The sequence below is a fragment of the Oncorhynchus nerka genome, linkage group LG14, assembly GCF_034236695.1.
Source record: "Oncorhynchus nerka isolate Pitt River linkage group LG14, Oner_Uvic_2.0, whole genome shotgun sequence".
In the NCBI taxonomy this organism is placed as follows: Eukaryota; Metazoa; Chordata; class Actinopteri; order Salmoniformes; family Salmonidae; genus Oncorhynchus; species Oncorhynchus nerka.
In genome coordinates this window covers 69,609,361-69,637,341 of record NC_088409.1, presented here as the reverse complement: position 1 = coordinate 69,637,341, position 27,981 = coordinate 69,609,361, and the positions used below count along the sequence as shown (strand labels likewise).

Below are 27,981 nucleotides of genomic sequence, written 5' to 3'. Positions count from 1 at the left end.
TTATGCAACACTGTAAGTATTGTCGTATCCTTTATTACCAAAGTTACAAAAGACTACAACAATATACAGACACTTAACAACCATCTAGGCCACAATGGTACTTTACAATTATAATGGCGAAAAAAGGCAACTTTTGAATGGAAACAAATGACTGTTTTTATAGACAAATCTTCAGCCCTTCATTGACTCTCTGTTGTTAGGGAGGTCTATTCAAGCAGCTGAAGCAAGCTTGTTAATTATTCTTTGTTAATTAGCTCCATATCAAACATCATTAGTGTATTTTCATTGTCGATAGCGGTACAGTATAGCAGTGTGTTGCCATTGGTAGGGTCATCTCATTTTGCTATTCTCATCATACTATTCCATCATGAATTGGTCAAATAGAATTACTGCTTGGATGTAACTGAAACTTGCACCCACATCAGCCCTTGCAGGGTAAGACTGCCCACCCCTGCAATAGTGGATGTATTTAGTCAGAGAGCAAAATAAGCAAAAAGCAAAAAAGAATAAAGTCTCTTTCCAAAAGACCCTCATGGATGTTCTAGACTCAGGGAAACAGGCAGAACACCTCACTGGTTACAGAAACACCACAATGCCCAACAGCTTATACACCACATACTGTAGCTAGCAATCCATATATCTCCAACATAACCAACAATTCTTCTGAAGGTATAAACAATATTATTCAAAGGGTTAACTGTGTTCATTAACCATATTTATACTTTTATTCACCCTTGACAATTAATCCACATTTTTTTAGAGTACAAATAAATTACAAATATAAAAACATTTAATTAAATAAAAACTGGAACAAAACATAGAAATACATCTTGTTAAAAAATCTTCAGCGCAACAATACCACACTTTGGTGCCACACTTTCCCATCCCTAACAAACACAGCTGATTAAATTTCATTCTAAACTGAAGATCATGATTAGGTGATTCTAATTATTTTTTTGTATATATATATATATATTTTGTTGCCTTTTTCTCCCCAATTTCTTGTCCCATCACTGCAACTCCTGTATGGACTCGGGAGAGGCGTGCATCCTCCGAAACAGAACCCAACCAAGCCGCAATGCTTCTTGACACAATGCCCGCTTAACCCGGAAGCCAGACACACAAATGTGTCGGAGGAAACACCGTACACCTGGCGACTGTGTCAGCATGCATGCGCACGGCACAGAAGTCGCTAGAGCGCAATGGGACAAGGAGATCCCTGCCAGCCAAACCCTCCCCAAACCCGGACGACGCTGGGTCAATTGTGCACCGCCCCATGGGTCTCCAGGTCGCAGCCAGAGCCTGGACTCAAACCAGGATCTCTAGTGGCACAGCTAGCACTGCAATGCCTTAGACCACTGCGCCACTCGGGAGGCCCATGATTAGGTGATTACTGGAGTCAGGTGTGTTAGCTGGTGGGAAAGTGTGATATCAATCAGGACTGGAGCTCTAGGTTGAAGTTGCCCTTTTAGGCACAAATCCAGGATTAGTTCACCTGTCCCATATCCTTCCTTAGAGACTGTAAGGAACCCAACCCCGGACCTAGATTATGAATCTATGGAGAATGCTGCCTCCTTCAGGCCAAATCTGTAATGACACTTCAATGACCACCACCCCATGTGAGTCATCAGACGCCAGCCTAATGGCCTGTGGGGCTGGATGTCATTAGTGATGTCATTAGCTGGTGGGCGTGGGAAGAGCTTTCTCTCTTGGTTGTCAAGGTGAATGTGTGGACCTAGAATTGATAGGTACACTCTAGACTTAAAAAGCAATCTCCAAATGGACTAACATAGCAGCTGTTGCCTCTGTGTGTGTGTGTGTGTGTGTGTGTGTGTGTGTGTGTGTGTGTGTGTGTGTGTGTGTGTGTGTGTGTGTGTGTGTGTGTGTGAGAGAGAGAGAGAAACCCAATCTGAAGTCAGCCTTGTGGTTTGGTTAGCAACCAAACAGTTTTGATGAATACCAACGTGCCACTTCTATTCTTAATTTGGATGATTTATTATTCTTCTGGTTGAAACATTAAAGACTTCAACAACAGAACAACTAGTCAAGTTCATCAACCTTCAAATAAAAAGGCCAATTTCCTTTTTACCGGTTTGTAATTGGCAACAAGACAGCTGAACCCTTACAACATAGATAGCAAAGCTCACGTTGGGAACAGATGCAGCTGCTACAGACTTTTGAGGTAGAAAGTGTTTAGTTTATATAAGAATTGGCCAATAAACGTCTTCAATTCTTAGTGCTAGTGTTAATCATGTTTAAGAAGACACAGGTTTGGATTCAATAATTCCCTGTAGTATGTATATTTTTATATATATATTTTTTCTTTGTCAGAGCTATGGGATTTGCACCTCAACTTGTAAGACATTTCATATGTATAATTTCAAATGTCTTGACTTTTTCCACATTTTGTTAGGTTACATTCTTATTCTAAAATTGATGGAAGAAGTTTGGAACTACCAAGACTCTTGGTGGCACATGACAGCATGTTTGGAGTTTGCCAAAAGGCACTTAAAGGACTCTCAGACCATGAAAAACAAGATTCTCTGGTCTGATGAAACAAAGATTGAACACTTTGGCCTGAACGCCAAGCATCACGTCTGGAGGAATCCTGGCACCATCCCTACGGTGAAGCATGTGGTGGCAGCATCATGCTGTGGGGATGTTTTTCAGCGGCAGGTACTGGGAGACTAGTCAGGATCGAGGGAAAGATGAATGGAGCAAAGTACAGAGAGATCCTTGATGAAAACCTGACAAAGATGAAAACAGGACAAAAACCCTAAGCACATAGGCAAGAGTGGCTTCGGGACAAGTCACTGAATGTCCTTGAGTGGCCCAGCTAAAGCCCAGACTAGAACCCAATCGAACATCTCTGGAGAGACCTGAAAATAGCTGTGCAGCAATGCTCCCCATCCAACCTGACAGAGCTTGAAAGGATCTGCAGAGAAGAATGGGAGAAACTCCCCAAATATAGGTGGGCCAAGCTTGCAGCGTCATACCCAAGAAGACTCAAGGTTGTTATCGCTGCCAAAGGTGCTTCAACAAAGTGCTGAGTAAAGGGTCTGAATACTTACGTGAATGTGATATTTCCGTTTTTTTTTCTTCAAATTAATTTGCAAAAATGACTAAACCTGTTTTGGCTTTGTCAAATGGGGTATTGTGTGTAGATTGATAAGGAAAAAATGTAATCCATTTTAGAATATGATTGTAACGTATCAAAATGTGGCGAAAGTCAAGGGTTCTGTATACTTTCCGAATGCACTGTAAAACATCAAATGTAATGAATAGTAGAATTGTATATTTTATACATACGTGTATTTTTGGCTATCATTCAATGGACTTGTGTGAATTGTAAATGCCTGTACCCCAAAACAGGAGAGAGATTATCCCACACTACGTCTCCTTCTTTCCCTCTCCTTGCCCTCTACTCTCTTTAACCTCTGTGGGCATGGGTGCACTACTCTTGAGGAAGTCAGACCTCAGCAGGCGGTAGAAGAGGACTATATTCATGGCGGTCATGACGGCAAGCCCTACACTCCCAGCTGTGTAGCTGAACAGGGGGACGTTGTCCCGGTTCAGGACCAGCCAGCGGGTCATCCAGGCGAGGGTGTTGATCCGGAACACCACGTAGGTACCTGGAATGATATGCAGGTTGTTACTTTCAGCACAACGTCTTAGCACCAAGAACATATATTTATTAAATTATATGTATTTCTATACTGAACAGAAATAGAAACGCAACATTCAACAATTTCAAAGATTTTACTGAGTTACAGTTCATCTGAGGAAATCAGTCAATTTAAATAAATTCATTAGGGCCTAATCTATGGATTCCCCATGACTGTTGGTCACAGATATATATAAAAAAAAAAAAATGGGCCTCACAATCTCGTCATGATGACAGTTATTTCTGTGCATTGAAATTGCCCGCTGGTATTTCTGTGCATTGAAATTGCTATCGATAAAATGCAATTGCGTTCGTTGTCCGTAGCTCATGCCTGCCCATACCATAACCCTACCGGCACCATGGGCACTCTGTTCACATCAGCAAACCACCTGCCCACATGATGCCATACATGTGCTCTGTGGTTGTGAGGCCGATTGGACGTACTGCCAAATTCTCTAAAACAACGTTGGAGGCGGCTTATGGTAGAGAAACAAACATTCAATTCTCTGGCAACAGCTCTGGTGAACATTCCTGTAGTCAGCATGCCAATTGCATGCTCCCTCAAAACTTGAGACATCTGTGGCATTGTGTTGTGTGACAAAACTGCACATATTAGATTGGCCTTTTAATGTCCTCAGCACAAAGGGTACCTGTGTAATGATCATTATGTTTAATCAGCTTCTTTATATGCCACATTAGTCAGGTAGATTATCTTGGCAAAGGAGAAATGCTAACTAATAGGGATGTAAACATATTTGTACTCAAAATTTCATAAAATATGGGACCAACACTTTACATGTTGCGTTTATATTTTTGTTCTGTGTATCTGTAATTCTGTATGTAATTCTATGGTGCTAACATTTGTATAATCTACTCACAACAGTGCTTTACAACAGTTGAAACGTCATGTAAACAAACCCCTTCATGGCAACTTATGATGTGAAGTTATAGATAATGACTAGCAAAAGCTAGCTGTTCATTAAAAATATGCTTTCATCATTGAAACCTTATGAACATGACAGTACCTAGGTTGACCATGCTGTTGATGCGGTAGAGGTCGCCCGCTGCTAGGCTGGCCATGCGTAAGATCTGGCGCAGGTGGAGGAACACAGAGTTGATCTCAACCAGGAGGGCCACCACAGCAAAGCCAACGTAGCGGCCGGTCAGGACGGCGATGCCAAAACAGCTGATCACCTTGGAGGAAGAAGAGTGAGAGAGAGAATGAGAGAACGTTAGTCACTTAGTGGCAGTGATGTATTCAGGTTCCTAAGTCGAGAGTTTGACTCAAGTCCTAAGTTCCAGCTTTCGAGTCCAAGTCAACTCACGAGTCCTATAACATAACAAAAAAACATCTAACTCTTCTACCCAGAAGTCACATGGTTAACCATCATCTCATGAGGTAGTGGTGGGATGACTGGGATCTCATGACTTAGGTCATGTCTACCACATTAACAACGGTGCAAAACGCACCACATCCTGTGACCATCTCTGTCTGACTCACAACACTACAGCCTTTGTTTTTATGATAAATATTGTATTATTTCCAGGAAAATGTCATAGTTAGATTCTCATAACAAGCCCTTGTTTGTTTTTCCTTTATTTGATACATGCCTCTGAACGTCAAACACTATATAATTACATTGAGGAAGGTCATCATGCTTATCAAACATCTGCAAGGTCATGGTTATGAATTTAAAGTCAGTGAGGTTACAGCATATCAGATAGTCAAAGATTTATGTAACTAATGTGAGCAAATGAGTCATAGTGGGCAGAACAAGCACGAGCTAGCGAGATCTTATTAGCCCGTTCTAGCATACATCTGCATATTTCCGTTAGGGAACGCCTACTCTGTGAAGTGTGCGTATGCAATAACTCAATTCGCCTTTGCACTCCTTCTAAACAACTCAATTTTTCAAAGTCTATAAAATGTAGTCCACTATGTTCTTAACAGATTATAGTTTTAGGAACAGAAAACTGTATTGAGATCAAATGTTTCATCGATGAGAACATTTGCAGAAGGTCGGCCAAAATCCATCTTGTTCCATCTTCTCCCACTGCCGGCGATTGGGCTTCCTCTCACTACCATATTTGGTAGTGAGTAGAAACGCCAAGCAGATGCTTCACATATACATCCTGTGAAATATCTGTCTCATTGTTCTATCTGTGAGTCTTTGGTAAACAGGGCGTGATGTTGTAGTAGCGTAACATAACCAATAGGTGGCACCCAGCGCCAGGCTACAATAGAGACACTATGAATGTATACGTACTGCTCTGTGATACAACAACTTCAGGGAAATCTTTTGAAAAATATTTTATTAGACTGCAGCTGCCTTTACAAGGTCTGTATTGTATTGTGTGTCAGAGTTTGATCAGTAAATCTCACATCCAACTTAGTTACTGTAGCAGACTGGAGGGCAGATTTATGTTTTCCTAAAATATCCCATTCCAAAAGAACAACACCCTAGTAGTACAATGACCTCACCCTGTCCACACTGTTACTAACCCTAACCTTCTCCACACTGTCACTACTCTCCATTCAAAGCACTGGATTACTCAGCCTGTCTCCCAAATGGCACCCTATTCCCAATATAGTGACCTACATGCTTGTGCACAAAAGTAGCAAACTACATAGGGAATAGGGTGCCAATTGAAACGCAGACTTAACCCCCCAGAACTAACTGTAGACCATGTTACATAGCAGTTACTGGCACACCAATGTAGCAATGTAAAGCACAACGGTTCAAACATCCTCAATGGCTTGGTTGTGAGACTGAGCTTAACAATTAGGCAGGACCCAATGGGAGGCTTTAAGTGTGTGAGTGTGTGTGTGTGGCCCCAGGGGTGAGGCTGAAGTCAACGGAGGAGGTGCCGTCCCTAAACTGACAAATGGTCATGTGATATACAGCACCACACACACACACACACACTGGGGTCTAGTCTAAAGGTCAGCACAGTATAACTTTAGTCCGTCCCCTCGCCCATACCCGGGTTCGAACCAGGGACCCTCTGCACACATCAACAAGTGACGTCACCGATTGAAATGCTATTAGCGCGCACCACCGCTAACTAGCTAGCCATTTCACATCCGTTACACACACACACCGGCTAGTGGCAACCCCCTCCACAGGAATAAAAAGACAGAATGAGACACTTACATGTAGCAACTCAAGTCCAAGCATGTCTGAATAATAACACCTATTTAGCCAGACTACCAGTAGGCCAGCACTGACATGAGATACAGTACTATGTCCTATCTTCCCCTTGTTTTCTAATGTAGAGGCCTTAATCACATGCTGCTCTTAGTCAATAAGGTGTGTGTGACTCTCTCCCCAGAGAGAAGCCCCAGGTAAACACCCCAGTCTCTTATATATACACACTCACACTAAACCTCAAGCTGTCTTTTCATTCCTCCTGGTCACACACAAACAGACATGTTCTCAGGGACACTCAAAACAGGAACCGTGGTGGTCAAATAATAGCCTTATACAATGCCCTGATAAGAGACCTCATGGCCAGGATTCTGTTTACATACTGTAGTTATCTATCACCTAGCAGCTCTCTCTGTTACGTCTTGTATGGTCTCTCAACGTTGATCCTTGGCACTCACTGTGTAGACTGGTTCTCACTTCAGCTGAACATCAAGACAGACACTTGCTGTATGTATTAAGAACAACTGCGTGGTTAATTAGAACACACATTTTTTATCACCTATTTCATAAATACTTTTAGATATTCAGACACTATTTTGGTTACCTATCTGTGATACTGAAATAGTAGAATTTGACCATGGATTACTGGTTGAAATAAACAGCCTGCATACGACAGGTTGCCTAGTGGTTAGAGCATTGGGCAAGTAATTGAAAGGTTGCTAGATCTGATAAGGTAAAAATCTGTTGTTTTGCCCTGAAAAGGGCAGTTAACCCACTGTTCCTAGGCCGTCATTGTAAATAAGAATTTGTTCTTAACTGACTTGCCTAGTTAATAATAATGATTCCCGGGACAATAGACTCATTGGAGATCCTAGTATGTGTGTTTATGCCTGCTTGTATGTCTATGGCTTCCTTTATGATATTTGAGGAGTGTTGTTAGTGAGTGGGATCTTCAGTAAAGTCACTGATTGTAGTTTCCTCCCTGGTCCCTCTCACCCCCCTTAAAAGATTTAGATGCACTACTGTTCCACTGGATGTCATAAGGTGAATGCACCAATTTGTAAGTCGCTCTGGATAAGAGCGTCTGCTAAATGACTTAAATGTAATGTAAATGTAAGGTAGGGGGTAATCAGAGCCATGTATATAATAACTGACTGTAATCATTGATATAAGTGGGTGAGAAGGCACTCACTCAATAACCCCTTACACAATCTCCACACTATATTACCTTACATAAGCTACACACTATCACCTTACACAATCTCCACACTATATTACCTTACATAAGCTACACACTATCACCTTACACAATCTCCACACTATATTACCTTACATAAGCTACACACTATCACCTTACACAATCTCCACACTATATTACCTTACATAAGCTACACACTATCACCTTACACAATCTCCACACTATATTACCTTACATAAGCTACACACTATCACCTTACACAAGCTACACACTATCACCTTACACAAGCTACACACTATCACCTTACACAAGCTACACACTATCACCTTACACAAGCTACACACTATATCACCTTACACAAGCTACACACTATATCACCTTACACAAGCTACACACTATATCACCTTACACAAGCTACACACTATATCACCTTACACAAGCTACACACTATATCACCTTACACAAGCTACACACTATATCACCTTACACAAGCTACACACTATATCACCTTACACAAGCTACACACACCCTACTACTATAAAACACGTGATATGAACTGTACATCTATTATACAGCAGCCAGCCATTTAATACAACAGTTGGTGGTTACAAAACCTTTAACCTATGACCCAGCGAATCAGTCAGGGCATCATCTGGAGATGGTAGTCCCAAAGCACCGAATATGTCCCAACTGACCCATCTGAACTCATCCTGAGATAGACAGGGGTTCATCACTAGGCCCGAGCTCAGGCATGTGGCTCTTTGTGGGGTAGAATTAGGACCAGAGACCATAGCCTGGGTCCTGGCCGGGTCTTGTCAGTCAACCAAATTTAATCAAATCAAACCATGAGAGGGGATGAATCCCCAAACCGTGCCTGACCGTGAGCCCCACTGGTTGGGGTTGAAGCTACTGTAATCCCCCTTCCCTGGATCAACACAGATAAGACAGCCCCCTGGACCATTAGAATGATTCAACATTAGCAGGCGATCCCCTGCTAAGCCAAGGTAAGGCTGGACGTCTAGCTGCTGGTAGCTCATTAACAGTGCCACAGACAGACACATAGTGGATACACACAGGGCCAGGGTGATGAGACTGCTGGCAGGGGACCCAGTCTGTGGGCACGGTGAGGTTAACCTTGTCCCTACAGTATGTGCTGCCGTGTCATGTTCAGTAGGGTACAATGTAGCAATACGTTTTGAAACGGAAAGCAAAAATCAGCAGTAGAAACCTCGTTTCAAAAGAGTTATCTCGTTTTGTGTATATTGAACAGGTTGGGATAAAGGAGAAAGGGTGAAAACAGTATGTGTGAGTGTGTGTGTATATTTCCTCAACCACAGTAAAGAATGGCAGATAAAGGACAGATAGAGCCAAGATGGCCGATATTGTTCAGGAAGTGCCAAGATGACACACAGCAGTGGCAGACCTACGAAGGCGGAGGATAAAAACAAAGGTGGCATAGATACTCAATTTGTAGGAATAACATAGAATGGACTTTGGTGTAGAAAAGCCTTTAGATGCAACTTCCTCCGACTAAGATTTGAGGGTCATGGCAAAGATGTCAGAGAAAGATAAAGCAGCAGAGAAACCAAAATGTCAGACAGGTGTGAACGGAACAACAGAGTCAGTTCATCCTCTCTCTGAGCGGTAGAGACACACCTGGAACCAAACCTGTTCCCCTGGTTACAGATGAATTGAAACCTCTCGACAAAAAAAGGCTTCCGGAGTGAATGTTGGCAGCCTGAGCAGCCTGTTCTGCAGGATAATCAGAATGATGAAATGAAGACACGCTACACACACACACACACACGCTACACACACGCTACACACACACACACCACTACCATCTAGAAGGTGGAGACAGTACAGGTGCATTAAAGCATGGACTGAGAGACTGATAAACAGATTCCATCTCTAGGCCATCAGACTGTTAAACAGTCATCACTAGCTAGCCTCTGCCCAGTACCCTTCCCTAAACCTTTGACACGGCCACTAGCCGGCTACCACCAGGTATTCTACACTGCACTGTAGAGACTGCTGCCCTTTAAAAAAATGGAATCACGATCACTTTAATAATGTTTACATAACGTTTTACCCACTTTATATGTATATACTGTACTTTAGTCATGGCCAATTCTATATAACTACTGCTGTACATACCTTTTCTATTCATACACTGTCCATACTGTCTATATCAGGGGTCGGCAACAGGAGGCCCAAAACCGGCTGCGAGTGACTATATTTGTAAAAAATAAAAAAGTTTAGTTTTTGGTCACAAAAGACTAAATTACCAGCTGAAATGTAGTTTTATTTAGTAAATCTGTCTCCAATTATTCCCGCAAATAAAATGTAAGGTATGAGAATGTAAGGTATGAAAAGATTGTTTGAAAAATAATAAATCTCTTTTTGGGGCTTAGTCGTGGTCAATTTTCTGGGCTTAAATGATAATTTTCCGGCCCCCAGACCATCACTGTAGTCAAAAAAATGGCCCGCGGCTGAATCTAGTTGCCTAACCCAGGTCTATACATACCATTCACATACATATATTTGTTTAAATCCGGACTTTGATATGGCTCATTCTGATATGTCTTCATTTCTTGTATTTATTTGTACTTTTGGATTATGTGTGTGTTGTTGTTGTTGTATTGCGAGATATTGCTGCTTTGTTGGAGCTATAGACATAAGCATTCCGCTGCACCTGCGATAACATCTGCAAAACTGTGTACGCGTCTCATCACAGCGTCAAACGTGAAGGTAAACAGCCTTTGTGATGGCCACTCCTCAGGGCAGTGCAGTATGGGTAATGTAAACATGGGGACAGGGACCAGGCAGCCAGGTAGTGTCACTGCATCCCACAAATTCCTCACAGGTCCTAAATATAACAGGAAGGCATAAACAACACTCAGACCCTAACTCCCTGTACAATATACTATCACGCATATGCACACAAACTTCACACACACTCAATAAGCATGCCAAACCCAAAATGGGGTGTTACGTGTTTGATGCTTTTGTGATTTTATCACAAGCCTAATGATTAAAGAGAGTGGGTTGAGTGGGATGACATCAGAGGGTGGGTTGTCTAATATAGTGGCCTCTGACTATGAAGAACATAGCAACAGCAGGAGTTCTGTGTCATCTCGACTAGTCATGATTCTAAGAATCAAAACGGTAACAGGTATTCCTAACAAAATGTTTTTTTTATCATTTACACTGATAGCAACATGTCAATACTGGACTCGATTAAGGGAAGTGAAAATGGGCTTGGCAAGTCTATGGTAAGGAACTAATGGGAAAGCCTTTGGAAGATGTCCTGTCTTGTATAAAGCAGGGCCAGGGTGTGGTTCAGGAGAGGAAGTTTTATGTACAGTACGGGAGTGTAGCGAGGGGTCAAAGTCTACACGTAAAAGATATGTGTATGAACCATCATGTTCACACATATACACATACTGTCATGCCCTGACCATAGAGAGCCCTCTGGGTTCTCTATGGTGTAATAGGTCAGGGCGTGACCAGGGGGGTTTCTAGGTATTATATTTCTATGTTGGTGTGTGTATGGTTCCCAATTGGAGGCAGCTGATAATCGTTACCTCTAATTGGGGCTCATACTTAGATTGTCCTTTTTCCCACCTGCTATGGGGGATATTGTTTTGTGTGAGTGCCTATGTGTGCGCGCTACGTATTACAATCTTACATAAGCACACACATCCACATGACATAAAATAACACACAACCGCAGTAGTAGATACTAGGATGACGCTTCTAGGGCTGACCAGGGTCAATGTCACAAGACTAAAGTTCAACAGACGAAAAGGAAAACCCAAAACATTATGTGTATGGTGTATCCATGGTTAGTAATGGTAAAAGAAAAACAAAGTTTGTCAAGGAATATGTTTAGAGGTTGCTGTGACATTATTCATAATCAAGTCACTAGTCCTCACTAGTGGTTGCCAGGCAATAGGTGTGGAAGTGTGAATTGGTTTTGGTGTGTTTTTGCAGTGACTCACCTCACTATTTCTCACCTAACTGTTTCTTCTAGATGTTGATTAGTACAGAAGCTACTTTAAAAACAATGTACCTACACTATTCAGTGACCCCTTGGCTGTAAATGTACACTACTAGCAGTGAAACAATACACTTATCCTATGGATACTTGTGCATTACGTTTTGAGCAAATGAAAATGTTTCCATAACTACCCAGCATACAGTTTATGCTGTGTTATCCGAACAAGTGTAAGTGAGATAGATATAGGAATTCCCTTAAACACATTGGAATCTGGGATATCTTTTGAGTACATCCTCTCCTCCCAAGACCACACACATTCCATAGTTGCTGGAAAACCACAGACGTGCATGCTTTGGAATTCCCAGGTATCCTTCTAGCTGGCAGCTAAGTCAGGGAGGGATCTCTCTCGGTGGGGGACACACACAAAACAATTAGAGACCATTCCTCCTCAAGTCAGTAAAGACCAACTCCCTCATTCTCCTCCCCCTGAGCCTGACTCTACGGTTTCTAAACGCCGCAGATTCCTCGAAGAACCGCATTCCTGGTTGCCATGTCAACGTCTCACAACAGTCGCTCTGTTTAAGCACATCTGGATTTCCTGCCCAACCTTTGGAACTGAAGGTGTTGTCATGACAATGAGGGGACCGTGGGGACAATGTGGGGGTTTTCTGACAATGTGGACACTTCATAACAATGTAGGGACATCATGACTTCGCAGGGACTTTTTCTCTAGGGGACGTTGTTGGCATTCTTATTGTCAGGCCCTAGGCACAAGAAATATGTTTCTGTCCAATACCAGCGTACAACAAAATGTTTACAGTTCACTGTTGAGTTATTAGAATTCCAAGAAAATGTATTTACTTGCATTTTTGAGAACTTTACTCATCTGTCCTGCATGTTTTATGGTTGACTGGTTTATAGTTAAGTGAGTGGTTCAATCTATGTATGGATGTTGGATGAGAGGGGCCTTAGATAGGATGGTAATCATTGGGTGAGTGGTTTACTGTATAGAACAACACTGAGGAATGGAAAGCTAAATGATGAAAGGGGCGGAGGCTGTCTTGGGTGGGTGGATTCGTGGGGGATGGGGTGATGTTTTGACTGTGTGGGTGTAGGGGATATAGGGGCGGACAGCTGGGCTGAGTGTGTGTGAGAGGGGGTTCATGTGGAGACCAGATGTCACACCAGGTGCTCTTTGGAGTGTTTCCCTGCTCCGCAAAACACACCACGACTCTCCTGCCAAGAATCTATAGACAGGTTCTCTCCCTCACCCTGCGTTCCTACCCTTCACACTCAATCTCACACTCAATCACATTATCCTTCTCTATTGTACTACACAGTAGGTGGGTGGATGCTTGGTAGAATGGCAGCCCAACTCAAAACTGGTGTTCTCACTTTGGCTATTGTAAGTTCTAATAACATTCATGCAGGGACAGGGCTAAAACACCATATGAGGTTATGTTTAGGCGGCATGTTGAAAGAGATGAGAATTGCGCAAGAATAAACAGCAAGCGGTATTCCTTCTGGCTCCTCAACCCACAGAATAGAACCCTGGCCAAAATGGGAGTGTCTGTGTGGAGCACAAAAGTTTTTTGGAATATTTATTTTGCAAATACATTCAGCAGCCTGCTATACAAATGAAATTGCTCCTGCTGGCATTGCTTCTTCAAGTCCAGGGACATTAAAGTGGTTTGTGAAAAGCAAACCACAATTTAACAAACAAAACAAACCACATTACGGAAATGTATGTTAAGGAATTTACTTCCGAAGCAAATTCGATATTAAAACTCAACATGCTGTTTTGCTTTTAGAGTACACATAAGAGAGAGCAGGGGGTTGAGAATGTTCAAAAATGTTGGAATGACGAAACAGAACGCATGGCATGCACCACAGCTTTGGCGGCTGCTGTACTACGGCCATATTAGACTGCGAGTCAGTGGAATCTGACAGAACGAGGGGACATGGAGAAAGACTGGTCTGCAGGAGTAAGACTATCAGGGTCTGTAGATGTCACGTCCTGACCTTAGTTCCTTTTTTATGTCTCTGTTTTAGTTTGGTCAGGGCGTGAGTTGGGGTGGGCATTCTATGTGTTGTTCTATGTTTTTGTATTTCTGTGTTTGGCCTGGTATGGTTCCCAATCAGAGGCAGCTGTTTATCGTTGTCTCTGATTGAGAACCATACTTAGGCAGCCTGTTTTCCCACTATGATTTGTGGGTAGTTGTTTTCTGTTTTGTGTGTATTGCACCTTGCAGAACTGTTCGTTTGTCGTGTTTTATTTTTTTGTTCAAGTATTCGTATTTTATTAAAAGTATTATGAATACTTACCACGCTGCACCTTGGTCCTCTTCTCCTTCTCCCGACGACAATCGTTACAGTAGAGAAGACGCTTGGGGGAGAGAAAATGAGAGGACAGGAGAGGAAAGGAAGAGAAGAGAAGCTGGCAGGCATGACATTCCATAAGCGTCACACCACAGTGACACAACCACAGCCACCGGTGACGTCCAAATACGGCCATGCGGAAGTTCTTGTAGAACACGGAGTCTCCAAGTTAGGCCTAAGTCATGGATCCAATCGCATGACATTCTCACAGGGAGCAAGTAGAAACGTCCAGCTTCTCCAATACTGCCTGCTTATATCAATCATCACTGTAGTCAACTGAACAGAGTTCCATTCATATCTTTAGGCTGGTGTTTTATGACCCTTCAAGTGGAGAATAGACTAAGCATGGAGATGGGGTGAGAGAACCTGAGGGAGGATCAAGGAGAGTAGACTGGGTTCCCAATATGGCAGCAGTCGTAGACAGGGCACATACAGAATGTAAGGGAATGGATAACATAGTAAATCTCAAAGATGGAACACAGCAGTAAATGTCAGTTAGAGGGTAGCGCATGACACTCGCTTCCCTTCCAGCCCTAAGCACTACTAATAAGCAAACTCAATTATGCGTAATGAGACAGGGATGAGGCAAATGGCAAACACACTGTGGAAACCTTCAAAAACATCTGACAGTGAGAGAACATTTGAACTGAGAGCGTAGCTATAGAGAGTTCAATTATAAAAGCAACTTGAATCAAATGACATCTTCCCTGCTGATCTACATATCTTAAATGAACTGTATTAGATGCAATGCCATTTTCAAAATGCTTTTTTCATTAACTTCTGCAGCAGTTCTCTAGCATCTACTCACCCACGTTCATAGCAACCTTAATATTTCCAAATATCATAGCCAACTGGGGCAGCACACGAGGAGGAGAGGGGAGTGTTTTATGGTAAATTATTCCTTGTTTTTCCATGAACCCAGTCGAGGGCAGTGGCAGCTCCAAAAATATTACTGAAACTACAGGAGAAAAACCCCTAGAAACAAAAAGCGTCCCTGACAACTTCTACAGTTCTGAAAATGCAAATCTAGTCTTTGTCAGAATGTCTGTCCATTTCGTTCTGTTTCCAGACACTTATAAAACCCTTATATCTTCTGTTATGAATCTTCATTATGCTTTTTCATACATATTTTACAGTATCTTCTCAGTCAGATCTGAGTGGGGCAGTGCTGTGTTGTTACAGGTGCCCTATTTCTGCCACAGACAGTTTCTCAAAGGAAAGGAAGGGTCAGTGGTTGTTTGGCTATACTGTGTTGCTCTGTGTAAAACTGCCAGTGGTGTACCCATAAGTCATTGTAAGAGAACTCCCACCTTTCTTACCCAGCAAGCTCCACTTAAGTGGAAAAAAATCCCCAAGTTTCCATGGAACGTTTGACAGCTTATCCACCCCCAGTTATTAAGACTGGGTCATGTTCACTAGACATGAAATGGTAGAAAACGGGCTGAAACTGGGAGGTAGCCTTCTATCTGAACTTGTCCAATAAGAAACCTTGGTTTATGTTTTCCATTGCACATCGTTTTGAGCCATTTTGCTACGATTTGCCCTGATGAATACGAACCCTGGTCGATGACTACTGGAACTACTACTACAACTTTTCCTTGTTAACTCTTTAGGGACGTTCCTTAGCTTGAGTCTTTATTGTTGTTAAGTCTGCATTTCAGAGAAACCCCTCTACTGGATTACAAAGTGAGTGACTGACTGTAACCAACATTACTTTCAGAGGATGGGGATGGGATATGCCAAACTAAGGTGGTTTTTGCCCGAAACCATAGAAATAGTCAACAAGACAATTGCAAAGACCAACAAAATGCTCCATTGAGATCTCAGATTCAGAAAGAGAGTTTCTCTCCCTTTACTTCTCCCCAAAATCACAAAACAATGTTCTTATTTATCATTACTGCCAGGCCCAGACCCCAGCAGTAAACACCAGATGGAAGGAGGAAAAGAGAGAGTGAGAGCAAAGAGAGAAGGAGAGAGAGAATAGAAAGACTGATAAGGAGATAAAGAAAAAGAGAGGATGGGAGCGGGGAAATGAAAGGGATCACAACACAGAGAAAAAGGAGGATGTGAGAGAAGGAGAGGAAAAGTGGAAGTCATAGTTCCTCCCAGGCCACAGCCATGGACGGTTTGTCAACACTCATCCAGACTTCCTCCTTCTCCTGTCCTGAATGGAGCTTCCAGCAAATAAAAGGAGCAAAGAGCAACAACAACAAAACCTCAGAATGGGGGACTGACTGGCTGGCTGCTGGCCCTGGGATAGGAAAGGATGAGAACCATAGGGAGACATCAAGGGAGCTGGGAGTCCAGGGAGGGACTGAGCCAAAATACACTGGTTCACTAACCTTCCAGGGCCAGAAGCAGGTGGAGCTGCCTGACAAGCTGAGCTGAATCCAGTCAGTCAGCCAGTCAGTCAGTTTAGATATGGAGCTGCCTGACAGTGTGAGTCCAGTCAGTCAGTCAGTTTAGATATGGAGCTGCCTGGCAGTGTGAGTCCAGTCAGTCAGTCAGTTTAGATATGGAGCTGCCTGAGCTGCCTGACAGTGTGAGTCCAGTCAGTCAGTCAGTTTAGATATGGAGCTGCCTGACAGTGTGAGTCCAGTCAGTCAGTCAGTTTAGATATGGAGCTGCCTGACAGTGTGAGTCCAGTCAGTCAGTCAGTTTAGATATGGAGCTGCCTGGCAGTGTGAGTCCAGTCAGTCAGTCAGTTTAGATATGGAGCTGCCTGGCAGGGTGAGTCCAGTCAGTCAGTCAGTTTAGATATGGAGCTGCCTGGCAGTGTGAGTCCAGTCAGTCAGTCAGTTTAGATATGGAGCTGCCTGGCAGGGTGAGTCCAGTCAGTCAGTCAGTTTAGATATGGAGCTGCCTGGCAGGGTGAGTCCAGTCAGTCAGTCTGCCTGGCAGGGTGAGTCCAGTCAGTCAGTCAGTTTAGATATGGAGCTGCCTGGCAGTGAGTCCAGTCAGTCAGTCAGTGAGTCCAGTCAGTCAGTTTTAGATATGGAGCTGCCTGGCAGGGTGAGTCCAGTCAGTCAGTCTTTAGATATGGAGCTGCCTGGCAGTGTGAGTCCAGTCAGTCAGTCAGTGCCTTAGTCCAGTCAGTCAGTCAGTTTAGATATGGAGCTGCCTGGCAGTGTGAGTCCAGTCAGTCAGTCAGTTTAGATATGGAGCAGTGTTCCAGTCAGTCAGTCAGTTTAGATATGGAGCTGCCTGGCAGTGTGAGTCCAGTCAGTTTTTAGATATGGAGCTGCCTGGCAGTGTGAGTCCAGTCAGTCAGTCAGTTTAGATATGGAGCTGCCTGGCAGTGTGAGTCCAGTCAGTCAGTCAGTTTAGATATGGAGCTGCCTGGTCAGTCAGTTTAGATATGGAGCTGCCTGGCAGGGTGAGTCCAGTCAGTCAGTCAGTTTAGATATGGAGCTGCCTGGCAGGGTGAGTCCAGTCAGTCAGTCAGTTTAGATATGGAGCTGCCTGGCAGTGTGAGTCCAGTCAGTCAGTCAGTTTAGATATGGAGCTGCCTGGCAGTGTGAGTCCAGTCAGTCAGTTTAGATATGGAGCTGCCTGGCAGTGTGAGTCCAGTCAGTCAGTCAGTTTAGATATGGAGCTGCCTGGCAGTGTGAGTCCAGTCAGTCAGTCAGTTTAGATATGGAGCTGCCTGGCAGGGTGAGTCCAGTCAGAGTCCAGTCAGTCAGTCAGTTTAGTTATGGAGCAGTCCAGTCAGTCAGTTTTAGATAGCTGGAGCTCAGTCAGTCTTTAGGGAGCTGCCTGGCAGGGTGAGTCCAGTCAGTCAGTTTAGATATGGAGCAGTCCAGTCAGTCAGTCAGTTTAGATATGGAGCTGCCTGGCAGTGTGAGTCCAGTCAGTCAGTCAGTTTAGATATGGAGCTGCCTGGCAGGTGTGAGTCCAGTCAGTGTGAGTCAGTCAGTTTTAGATATGGAGCTGCCTGGCAGGGTGAGTCCAGTGTCAGTCAGTTTAGATATGGAGCCAGTGTGAGTCCAGTCAGTCAGTCAGTTTAGATATGGAGCTGCCTGGCAGTGTGAGTCCAGTCAGTCAGTTTAGATATGGAGCTGCCTGGCCCAGTCAGTCAGTCAGTTTAGATATGGAGCTCCTGGCAGTCAGTCAGTCAGTCAGTTTTAGATATGGAGCTGCCTGGCAGTGTGAGTCCAGTCAGTCAGTTTAGATATGGAGCTGCCTGGCAGTCAGTCAGTCAGTTTTAGATATGGAGCTGCCTGGCAGTGTGAGTCCAGTCAGTCAGTCAGTTTAGATATGGAGCAGTGGCAGTGTGAGTCCAGTCAGTCAGTCAGTTTAGATATGGAGCTGCAGTATGAGTCCAGTCAGTCAGGTCAGTTTAGATATGGAGCTGCCTGGCAGGGTGAGTCAGTCAGTCAGTTTAGATATGGAGCTGCCTGAGTCAGTCAGTTTAGATATGGAGCTGCCTGACAGTGTGAGTCCAGTCAGTCAGTCAGTTTAGATATGGAGCTGCCTGGCAGTGTGAGTGTGAGTTTAGATGTGGAGCTGCCTGGCAGTCCAGTCAGTCAGTCAGTTTAGATATGGAGCTGCCTGGCAGGGGTGAGTCCAGTCAGTCAGTCAGTTTAGAGCTGCCTGGCAGTGTGAGTCCAGTCAGTCAGTCAGTTTAGATGAGCTGCCAGTGTGAGTCAGTCAGTTTTTAGATATGGAGCTGCCTGGCAGTCCAGTCAGTCAGTCAGTTTAGATATGGAGCTGCCTGGCAGTGTGAGTCCAGTCAGTCAGTTTAGATCTGCCTGGCAGTGAGTCCAGTCAGTCAGTTTAGATATGGAGCTGCCTGGCAGTGAGTCCAGTCAGTCCAGTTTAGATATGGAGCAGTGTGAGTCCAGTCAGTTTTAGATATGGAGCTGCCTGGCAGTGTGAGTCCAGTCAGTCAGTGATATGGAGCTGCCTGGCAGTGTGAGTCCAGTCAGTCAGTCAGTTTAGATATGGAGCTGCCTGGCAGTGTGAGTCCAGTCAGTCAGTTTAGATATGGAGCTGCCTGGCAGTGTGAGTCCAGTCAGTCAGTTTAGATATGGAGCTGCCTGGCAGTGTGAGTCCAGTCAGTCAGTCAGTTTAGATATGCAGGACTTGCCCTGGACAGTGTTGATACATTGACGAGGAACAGTCAGCTGTGAGTCATACATACACACGAGAGGCTGAGTGTGAATACTGTACTACTCACCAGCATTTGTGCGAGAGATACTGAGACACACACGTATAGAGGCTCACACATATAAACAGGCATGTGCCCATATACATTGGCTAAATTTCAGACGGGTATACACAAACATTAAGTATATAAGTAAAAAATCTATGAGACAGGCAGACAGAACCTGACGCAACAAAATCCTTGAAAGGCAGGTGCAAACCTACACAAATGATCTTCTATCCACTGATCTAAAAATGTACATCAACATCCCAAACAGGTCCTTAAAAAAAGTATTCAAAAGCTCAGCATTGCCATGGAAATGCCATTTTACACCTCAATGGTTAAGGTTAGGATGGGGGAGGGAAAACTGATCCTAGATCTGTTGCCAACAGTCAACTTTATTCCCTGAGGTAAAGCCTGGAGCAGCATTCTACAAAGATGAGACATCCATTCTCAAGGGAATGAGAACAAGACCATCAGGTCTTTCTCAAGAACACTGGTAAACAATGAACACTTTTCTCAAAGGACAATGATGAATAATGAGCGTTTCTTTTCACCAGGTGCTCTCATTTGAGGCCTATTATGTCGTACTGGAGCTGTCTAGCTTTGATGGGAAAGAGAACGATAATGTGGGGTAGTTCCTAGCTACTGTGACCGATGGGGTTAGAACTCTGATTTTCTGAGGGACAGAAGAGCACATTAGCCTGCTAAGCTAAAGTCTAGGCATGGACTTAGGAAGCCAATGCAACTCATCAGGTCTCTGGCAAATTTACTCGTCATGCGAGTGTGGTTGCCCAAAGACCTCTGTTACACTGGAGTGCCTGGGGTTGACATCCTCAAGGGGATGTCTGACAGGTCAGGAGCCTGATGAGGAATGCTAGCTGGACAAGGTTAACAGTCAGGTTCTGATACGTCTTCATTTCTTGTTCTTCTTTTTATGTGTGATTATGTGATTATTCTTATTGTATTGCTATATATTGCTGCGTTGTTGGAGCTAGAGAGATAAGCATGTTGCTGCACCTGTGATGCCATCTGCAAAACTGTGCAAGCAACTAATAAAATGTGATTTGGTCTGTGCTGTATGCTAACAGGGGCCAATGACTGTGGTAGTTTTATGTGTAAAATGTGTGTGCACTGTTTCAGTATTCTCTGGTGGATGTGTTAGCTAGATAACAAGGTTGAGACAGGAGATTCTAGGCTAGGTTTCAACTAACCGCTGATACATGATCAAGGTTATGGTGAGTGAGGTAAGGTAACCTGATCCTAGATCTGTGGTTGTACACAACGTGTACTTCAAACCTCCTAGATGCTACCAGGAGGACCACTTACCACTGTGTGATGGAATAGGAGCTCCCATGACAGGATCATCTTCTGGTTGAGCACCATATCAAGGAAGTCATAGATGAAGTAACCTGATGAACAAAATATAGAAAAGGCATATTCTAGCTTAGAACCAAAACAAAGGAATGGTGATCGATTGAACAAAGGCTTTTTCAGTAGAGGACCATTTGGCTTATCAAGTATATTTAGTGGGGACCCCTCTTGCCAGTCGCTTCCATGACGAAACCAAGGATGGTAACAAAGATGTCAGTTAGAGAACGCTATTTAATCAGTCCTCCGCTATGGGTGTAACCATGGAGACAGACTTTCAGAATGGTGTAAAAAGAATGAAGAGTTAAAGATAGTCTGGCGTGTGTGCGTGCGTGCGCGCGCGCGTGTGTGTGTGTAGGGGAGGAGGTCCTCCTCTAGGGCAGACTAGAATTAACCCCAGTCTGCGTTCCTACTACATATTCAATTTGACATCTATTTGACAACACCAAAAAGCTGTTATATAGTGAAGAGATGTGCAACTTGAGAGCATCCTCAGTTGCTACAGTATATGACAAACACACGCTGAAGAAACAACTGATGTTTACTTAACCAAATCGTCCAAATTGAATCCCCAAAATAATTCTCACTGTGCCTTGGGAATCGATTTTGACTGAATAGGAGCCATAATATTAGATTTTTAAAAAAAGTGTCATCCAATCATATTTTATCATTCTTAGAGGTGTATAAAGAAAAGCAATTTTACAACCAGTGAAGACAGGCAACCTAGGTCAAGTGTTCACATTATCGAACCATGGTAGCATGTGACCAACACTCTGTCAGTTGGCCTTCCAACAGGCTCTCTTATCATTATGACACTGACAGTGTTTCATAAGGATTTATTGATTCTGTCTCTCTCTGCCCCTCTCTCCCTCTCTCTCCCCCTGCCCCTGTCCTTCTGCCCCAGTCTCTCACCTGTCTAACACCACACGTGGCTGAAAAACTTGTATTTTTTGAGTAGTGTTTAAATACGACAGCAGCATAGCTCTATATGTTGTCACAATGGGGACTGGAGCCAAACTCTTCCGTTCTGTGGGTTTTGGGCAGTGACCGTCCAACGACATAGCGATCAAACACAACTTGTCTTTATACTGGCTGACAGCCAAACCCTGGAATGTTTGGTTCTTGAGATGGTAACTAATAATACAGAAGTCTACTGAAATAGTTATTATCAGAAAATATTGTGACCGATCACGGATTCTCAAAACAAAAATATTTTTGAATGAAAAGAACGACACACCCAATAGGAGAGGGGCACTTCATGAGTGTCATGTTTGGTGTCTAACACTGCGTTTACCTTTGGTCAGCCTGGGAGGGTACCTAATGTAACTGTTCTGCATTCCAAAATGTCAACACCGTTGTCTTGGCCTGACAACATCAACTTGGCCCACAAACAGAGTCCCAGGCTAGTGTTTGTTTGGTCAATCAGAGCAAAAGAAAAAATAAAACATGTCAATATGTCCTCCGAACATATAGTGGGTTTTCACTATGTGGCCAAACTGCCATGTTGAAATTGCCTATAGTGAAAATACTTTCTCTTTCCGGCTTTGCATTGTGGCCTGATAGAGACGACCATACTATAGGCTCAGTGTCATGGTCACGCCACATTGTTGTAGGCAGGGCCCAGAGGACGTACCTTCCTCACCCTGACTCCCTTCTCTGTTACATATGGCATTTGACCCGGGCAGGCTGCTGTGGCATAAATCAACAGCCTTCTTCTCAGGCGCTACAGCCCATTCTAGGGTCACGTGATCTATGGGGGTAGGTCCGGAGCGGTGCTTGGGACGAAGCAACATAATGCCCCTCCATTGATTCTAGAACTCTGGCAAAACTAACAACACTGGCAGGCAGCATTCGGGGGTGGGTGGGATTCTCTGGGAGAATGCTAACAAGCCTTGGAATTCTAAGGGAGCCCTTGTTGGAGCCCTTGTTAGCAAGGCACATATCCAATAAATTAGCAGTTTATAGCATGGCATGCAGTCATTTAAATGGAATCGTGCCATTGGGGGAAACAATACACTAGCCAATTAGAGTCAAAGTCAAAATAGAGGAAGTTATATTTAAAGGAGCTGTACTGCTGGGGTTTACTCTAAGCTTGGCGTAAAGATTTTGTCCATCTAGCCGAGACTCCTAAAAATGTGAAAGCTATGGTCTAGTGTTTGACTTGTGCTGCAGGCTTAATTCTCATTCTACAGAGCAATTTTAGCTGTCAGACACATGAAGCGTGTTGGGGAGATTGGGGGAGAGATCAGTGGAAGGGTATAGGCTGCCTGACACACACACACACAGTATTTTTCGAAATCACCTGAGAGATAGACATTGTAAGGTGGCAGGTCAGGGTAGCCTAGTGGTTAGAGCATTGGACTAGTAACTGGAAGGTTGCAAATTCAAATCCCCGAGCTGACAAGGTACAAATCTGCCGTTCTGCCCCTGAACAGGCAGTTAACCCACTGTTCCTAGGCTGTCATTGAAAATGAGAATTTGTTCTTAACTGACTTGCCTAGTTAAATAAAAAAAAATAAAAAAATGTCAGTCCAGTGTGTCCATCCACACAATTTCATAGTTGCCTTATAATGGTCCTCACAGATCATTGTGACAGTTAACCATACAAATAATAGAAAAAGGCCATATGAATGCATCAGTAACCATGAGCAACAATTTAGCCACAATTAAGAGAGTCCAGCTTTTCAGTGAATTGGTGTGGCATAACATGTCCATCTATAGAGGATATACATGCCGTGGAAGGTGGTGTGTTCCACATCGCGGTGCCTCTGTTGTTGATGGTCTAATCTGTTGATCCAGCCAGCTTCACTAAGCCTAGTGTGTCATAGTGCTGATATCGGATCAGGTCCCCCCCTCTCTATATAATATTATTCATTATAATCTAGATTAAGGCAAAACTGATATGAGACCAGCACCCCTACTTTGAGACTTTATGAATACAGGGCCTGGTGTTGCAGGTTAGAATATAGGCAAAAACATTTCTGTTTTTTTCCCCTCATTGTGTCACATTACAAACATGAGTTTGTAGAGTCTGGGTCCCACACTGCTTCAAAACAAATCAAATGGTATTAGTCACATGCACCGAATACAACAGGTGAAGGTAGACATTACAGTGAACTGCTTACATACAAGCCCCTAACCAACAACGCAGTTTCAAAAATATACGAATAACAATAAGAAATAAAAGTAACAAGTAATCAAAGAGAAGCAGTAAAATAACAATAGCGAGAGTATATACAGGGGGTACCGGTACAGAGTCAATGTGCGGGGACACCGGTTAGTCAAGGTAATCGAGGTAATATACTACTAGGTAAAGTTATTAAAGTGACTATGCATAGATAATAACAGATAGTAGCAGTGGTGTAAAAGAAAAACTTCCTGTGGCTATGGGGGTGGGGTTGCAAATAGTCTGTGTAGCCAGCATACCGGCATACCTCTCTCTCTTTCTCTGGGGCTAGAGATAAGTTTCTCTTCATTTTTATTTTTAAAATATTAATATCACAGTAGACGCCTAAACCTATAGGCCTATGCATCCCTTACGATGATGCATTTAGTGCTCAAATCTCTGACAGCTGAACCGTGAGGGTGACAATTGTTGCTTTAGGAAAGTAATAACCCACAAGGAAACATAAGGAATAGTGTTTTTGTAAGTTGTTATAGGCTGTTTTTAACGTCATGTAAATGTGGCTTATTTGGCTAATGTCCCTCATTTAGGGCTCCTGAGCCTCAGTGAGGCGTCACTGCAGTAGCTGGTTTGAATTCAGACTGCGTCACATCCGGCCGATATTGGGAGTCCCATAGAGCGGCGCAAAATTGGCCCAGCGTCGTCTGGGTTTGGCCCGGGGTAGGCCATCATTGTAATTAAGAATGTATTCTTAACTGACTTGCCTAGTTAAATAAAAAAATATATATATATTGATTGTGCTGGCTGCGTGGGTGGGCATCCTAATAGGTTATGAACCCAGTACATATGGATGACCGGTAAATTTGTCCGGCGACGAATCTTCATAACGGAAACCCTGATATATAGTATAGGCTACAGTAGGGTACAAATTAACTGTCCAGTAACTGACTCAATTATGAAGATGAAGCATAGGCTACTCACCGGTGATGGCTGATGTGCTTGTGCCAATATCTCAAGATAAGCTACTTTGAAAAGCAGTGCTGTTCGCTCAGAATCGCTCAAAAGTTGAGAAATAAAATTAACTTCTACAGACAGATTAGTATTCTCTTTTCACCCGTAGGCATTTGCTTTCCAAACGGTAGGGCCACGTTTTTCTCGTGAATGTATTTTGAAATTTGTGAAATGCTTACTACAGCAGCCGTAACCAACCACAGAAATATAATTAATAGATGGCAGTTCCCACTCAAGTCGGGACTGACAGAAATTGCTAGTGTAGCCATGAGTTTAACAGTCAAAGTTCCAAAATCCTTCTATGGGTTATATCGATTTTTGTATTTATTAAGGTTCCCCATTAGCTGCTATAAAAATAAATAGAGTCGCACACTCTATAAATAAATTCCACATTAGCTGCTGCCAGCTACTCTTCCTGGGGTCCAGACACATTAAGGCACATCACACAATTAACAAACACTTTTCTTAATGAAAGTACATCAGATAACATCATTAACCCACTACATATTTACAACAAAATGTATAATACCACCATATAACAATATAAAAATATACGTGTGTGTATAGTGTGTGTGCTGGCGTGTGTGAGTGCCTGCGTGTGTTTGTCTCAATCAGTCCGCGTTGGCCACAACCGAACAAGCTGTTATATATTTGGAGGGTGTATTGGTCAAATTGCAGCCTTCCCAACTGTACTTGCCTGTGATAAAACTTAATCGACTGCTATTTTTTAGAAGCTATTGACCCTCTGTAGCTAAATTAAGCTCTCTGGTGTAGTATTTTGAATAATTTGATTCGTGTCTGTTTTAACAGGAGTAATATCATTTTGGGGGAAATGATTTGTTATAACCTAATTTTGGCAAAATTATTTTAAATGATCAGCTGCTGCACCTCCAGTACACCTACTTCCTGTGGCTATGTGTGGAAAGCTCACACACCCCTTCCCTTTACCTCTGCCCATCCACACACACTCACCGATTGATACAGAAACCAACGCATGCGAGAACACAGAATGGGTTCCTATCAAATCTTCGGCCATCTGTGGGTGTACGAAAAAGCTGTAGGGGAAGAATAGACATATTCATTTGCGATAATAAGCAGAAAGCAATTAAAATTGATATTTTATTCAAAACAATGACATATTTTTTTATTTATTATTGGGAGAGAAATTGACATAATTAGAATAGTGAAAATATGTGTTGGCTAGATAAAAGTAGAATCTGAAGCATTTTATATGACCATAGATTCATTGATTTAACATTTCACAATTCAGTCCTGAACAAAACATTGTCCACATTATTCCGTTACCTTATCCGACAAAAATCAACATGTAAAAATGTATTATAAAACCTATTATATCAGTTACTAGTCTGTAATGTATAAGCTTTCAGTAGGCTAATTGAAAACAATGTATCTTTACATTTTAAGCATCACGGCAGTGGAAAACGACTCACCACAGTACAGCCCATATCCCAGTTATCAGACTGTGTGTCAAAGATGTGCATACATTTCTCCATTTCCAGGCGTTTCTGCACGCAGACTCGGGTATAGGGAGTTTACTGACACCACAATTGACAAGTTTAAAAAATCCAATAGAGCCACCCGCCGTCAAAAGCACTGAATTCAACTCCATGGCCACGACCAACTCCTGTCTGTGTCTTTCTCCACTTGAAGAATTCAACGTCTGAATATTCGCGCGCAGAAGTTGTTAAAGATCTGACGCGCTCGCTCTCTCTGCTCGGGACTGATATTTACGCTGTCAACGCGGGTGCAGCTACACTCACTGAAGTGTGCGTCATGAATTTATCGCCCCGCCTCTGTTCATTCATAAAACGTTTTGGGAATCGTTTTTTTCCTGAAACGTACCAGACAAAATAGACAAAGGTTGATTTTTGTGTTGAAAATGGCGACTTCTTGTGGTCATGGTAGATATTAGGCCACACAATTGATTTTGTAACTCCTATATATGGTATGTGATTAGTGGTTATTGCATACATGACCGCTAATTTGGCTACTACTGCACAATACATATCTATCTTGTGTAGTAGTTATAATTACTCCCTCATCCATATTGACTCCTTATTTTCCTAATCTACTAGGCATATCCCACGTAAATTAAATTTATTTGGAATTTACATGTATGGTTGTGCACGGACTGATAAGCTTAAAATCCAGTAGGCTACAATATTCAGTGGGCTATGACAGAGTTTCCCAAACTCGGTCCTTGGGCCCATACTTGGTGCAACCAACTCTGGTTATTTGAATCAGCGGTGTAGTGCTGAGGAGGTGTGGGGTATGACTGTATGGATTATATAGCTATGTTATTTCCCTTGGATAAAACGAGTTCAGGTTGGTTTGGCTCTTGGTGCTGCTGTGGGTAGAAAAGGTCTCCGACGTCTCGGGACCATCAGCGCGGTGACAAGACTGGGATGCACGCGCGAACGACTCCTTGGTTAAAAAATAAAAGAGCCGACCAACGGTATTGTACAGTCTGATACGTTCGATGTTTCATTTTCTCGGGACTAGTGCATTGCCTGGCAGGACAACAGGTGAGCAAAGTTTGTTATTTAGAAAATGAATGGCCTGTTCTAACTATGTTCGCAATTTTGACAGTGCACGCAATCTCATCGCCATCGGATGGAAAACGCACAAGTGCTTGGAGAGAATGGTTCCCCATTTGACAGCATTTGCTTTTAATGTAAAAAATAATGTCTTCTTTAAACCATCCTCTTTGCATTATCTTATTTGTGGGGAAAAATACAGAGATAACCTTCCTTTTACATTTTCCCTGCGGAATATGATTTTTCCCCCATTGCAGATATGAGTCAATACCAGGGTCAAGCTTCTACAGGTCAGGATCAGGTCACTGGGATGGTGTGTCTGGAGTCTGACCTGCAAGATGGACATTAAGATCTTATCACACACCCATCACACAATCG

General features: G+C 43.1%; 1 protein-coding gene across 1 annotated transcript; it reads right to left on the bottom strand.

The window, feature by feature from the left end:
- Positions 1-17: 17 nt before the first annotated feature.
- On the bottom strand, positions 18-27,934 carry LOC115141775 (TLC domain-containing protein 2-like). The gene is made up of 5 exons (XM_029680958.2): positions 26,497-27,934; positions 26,018-26,100; positions 20,869-20,951; positions 4,690-4,858; positions 18-3,632 (listed from the first exon to the last, which is right to left on the bottom strand). Exons 1-5 carry the CDS (start codon positions 26,673-26,675, stop codon positions 3,391-3,393), a joined length of 756 nt encoding a protein of 251 aa, XP_029536818.1. The 5' UTR covers positions 26,676-27,934; the 3' UTR covers positions 18-3,390.
- Between the last annotated feature and the right edge of the window lie 47 nt (positions 27,935-27,981).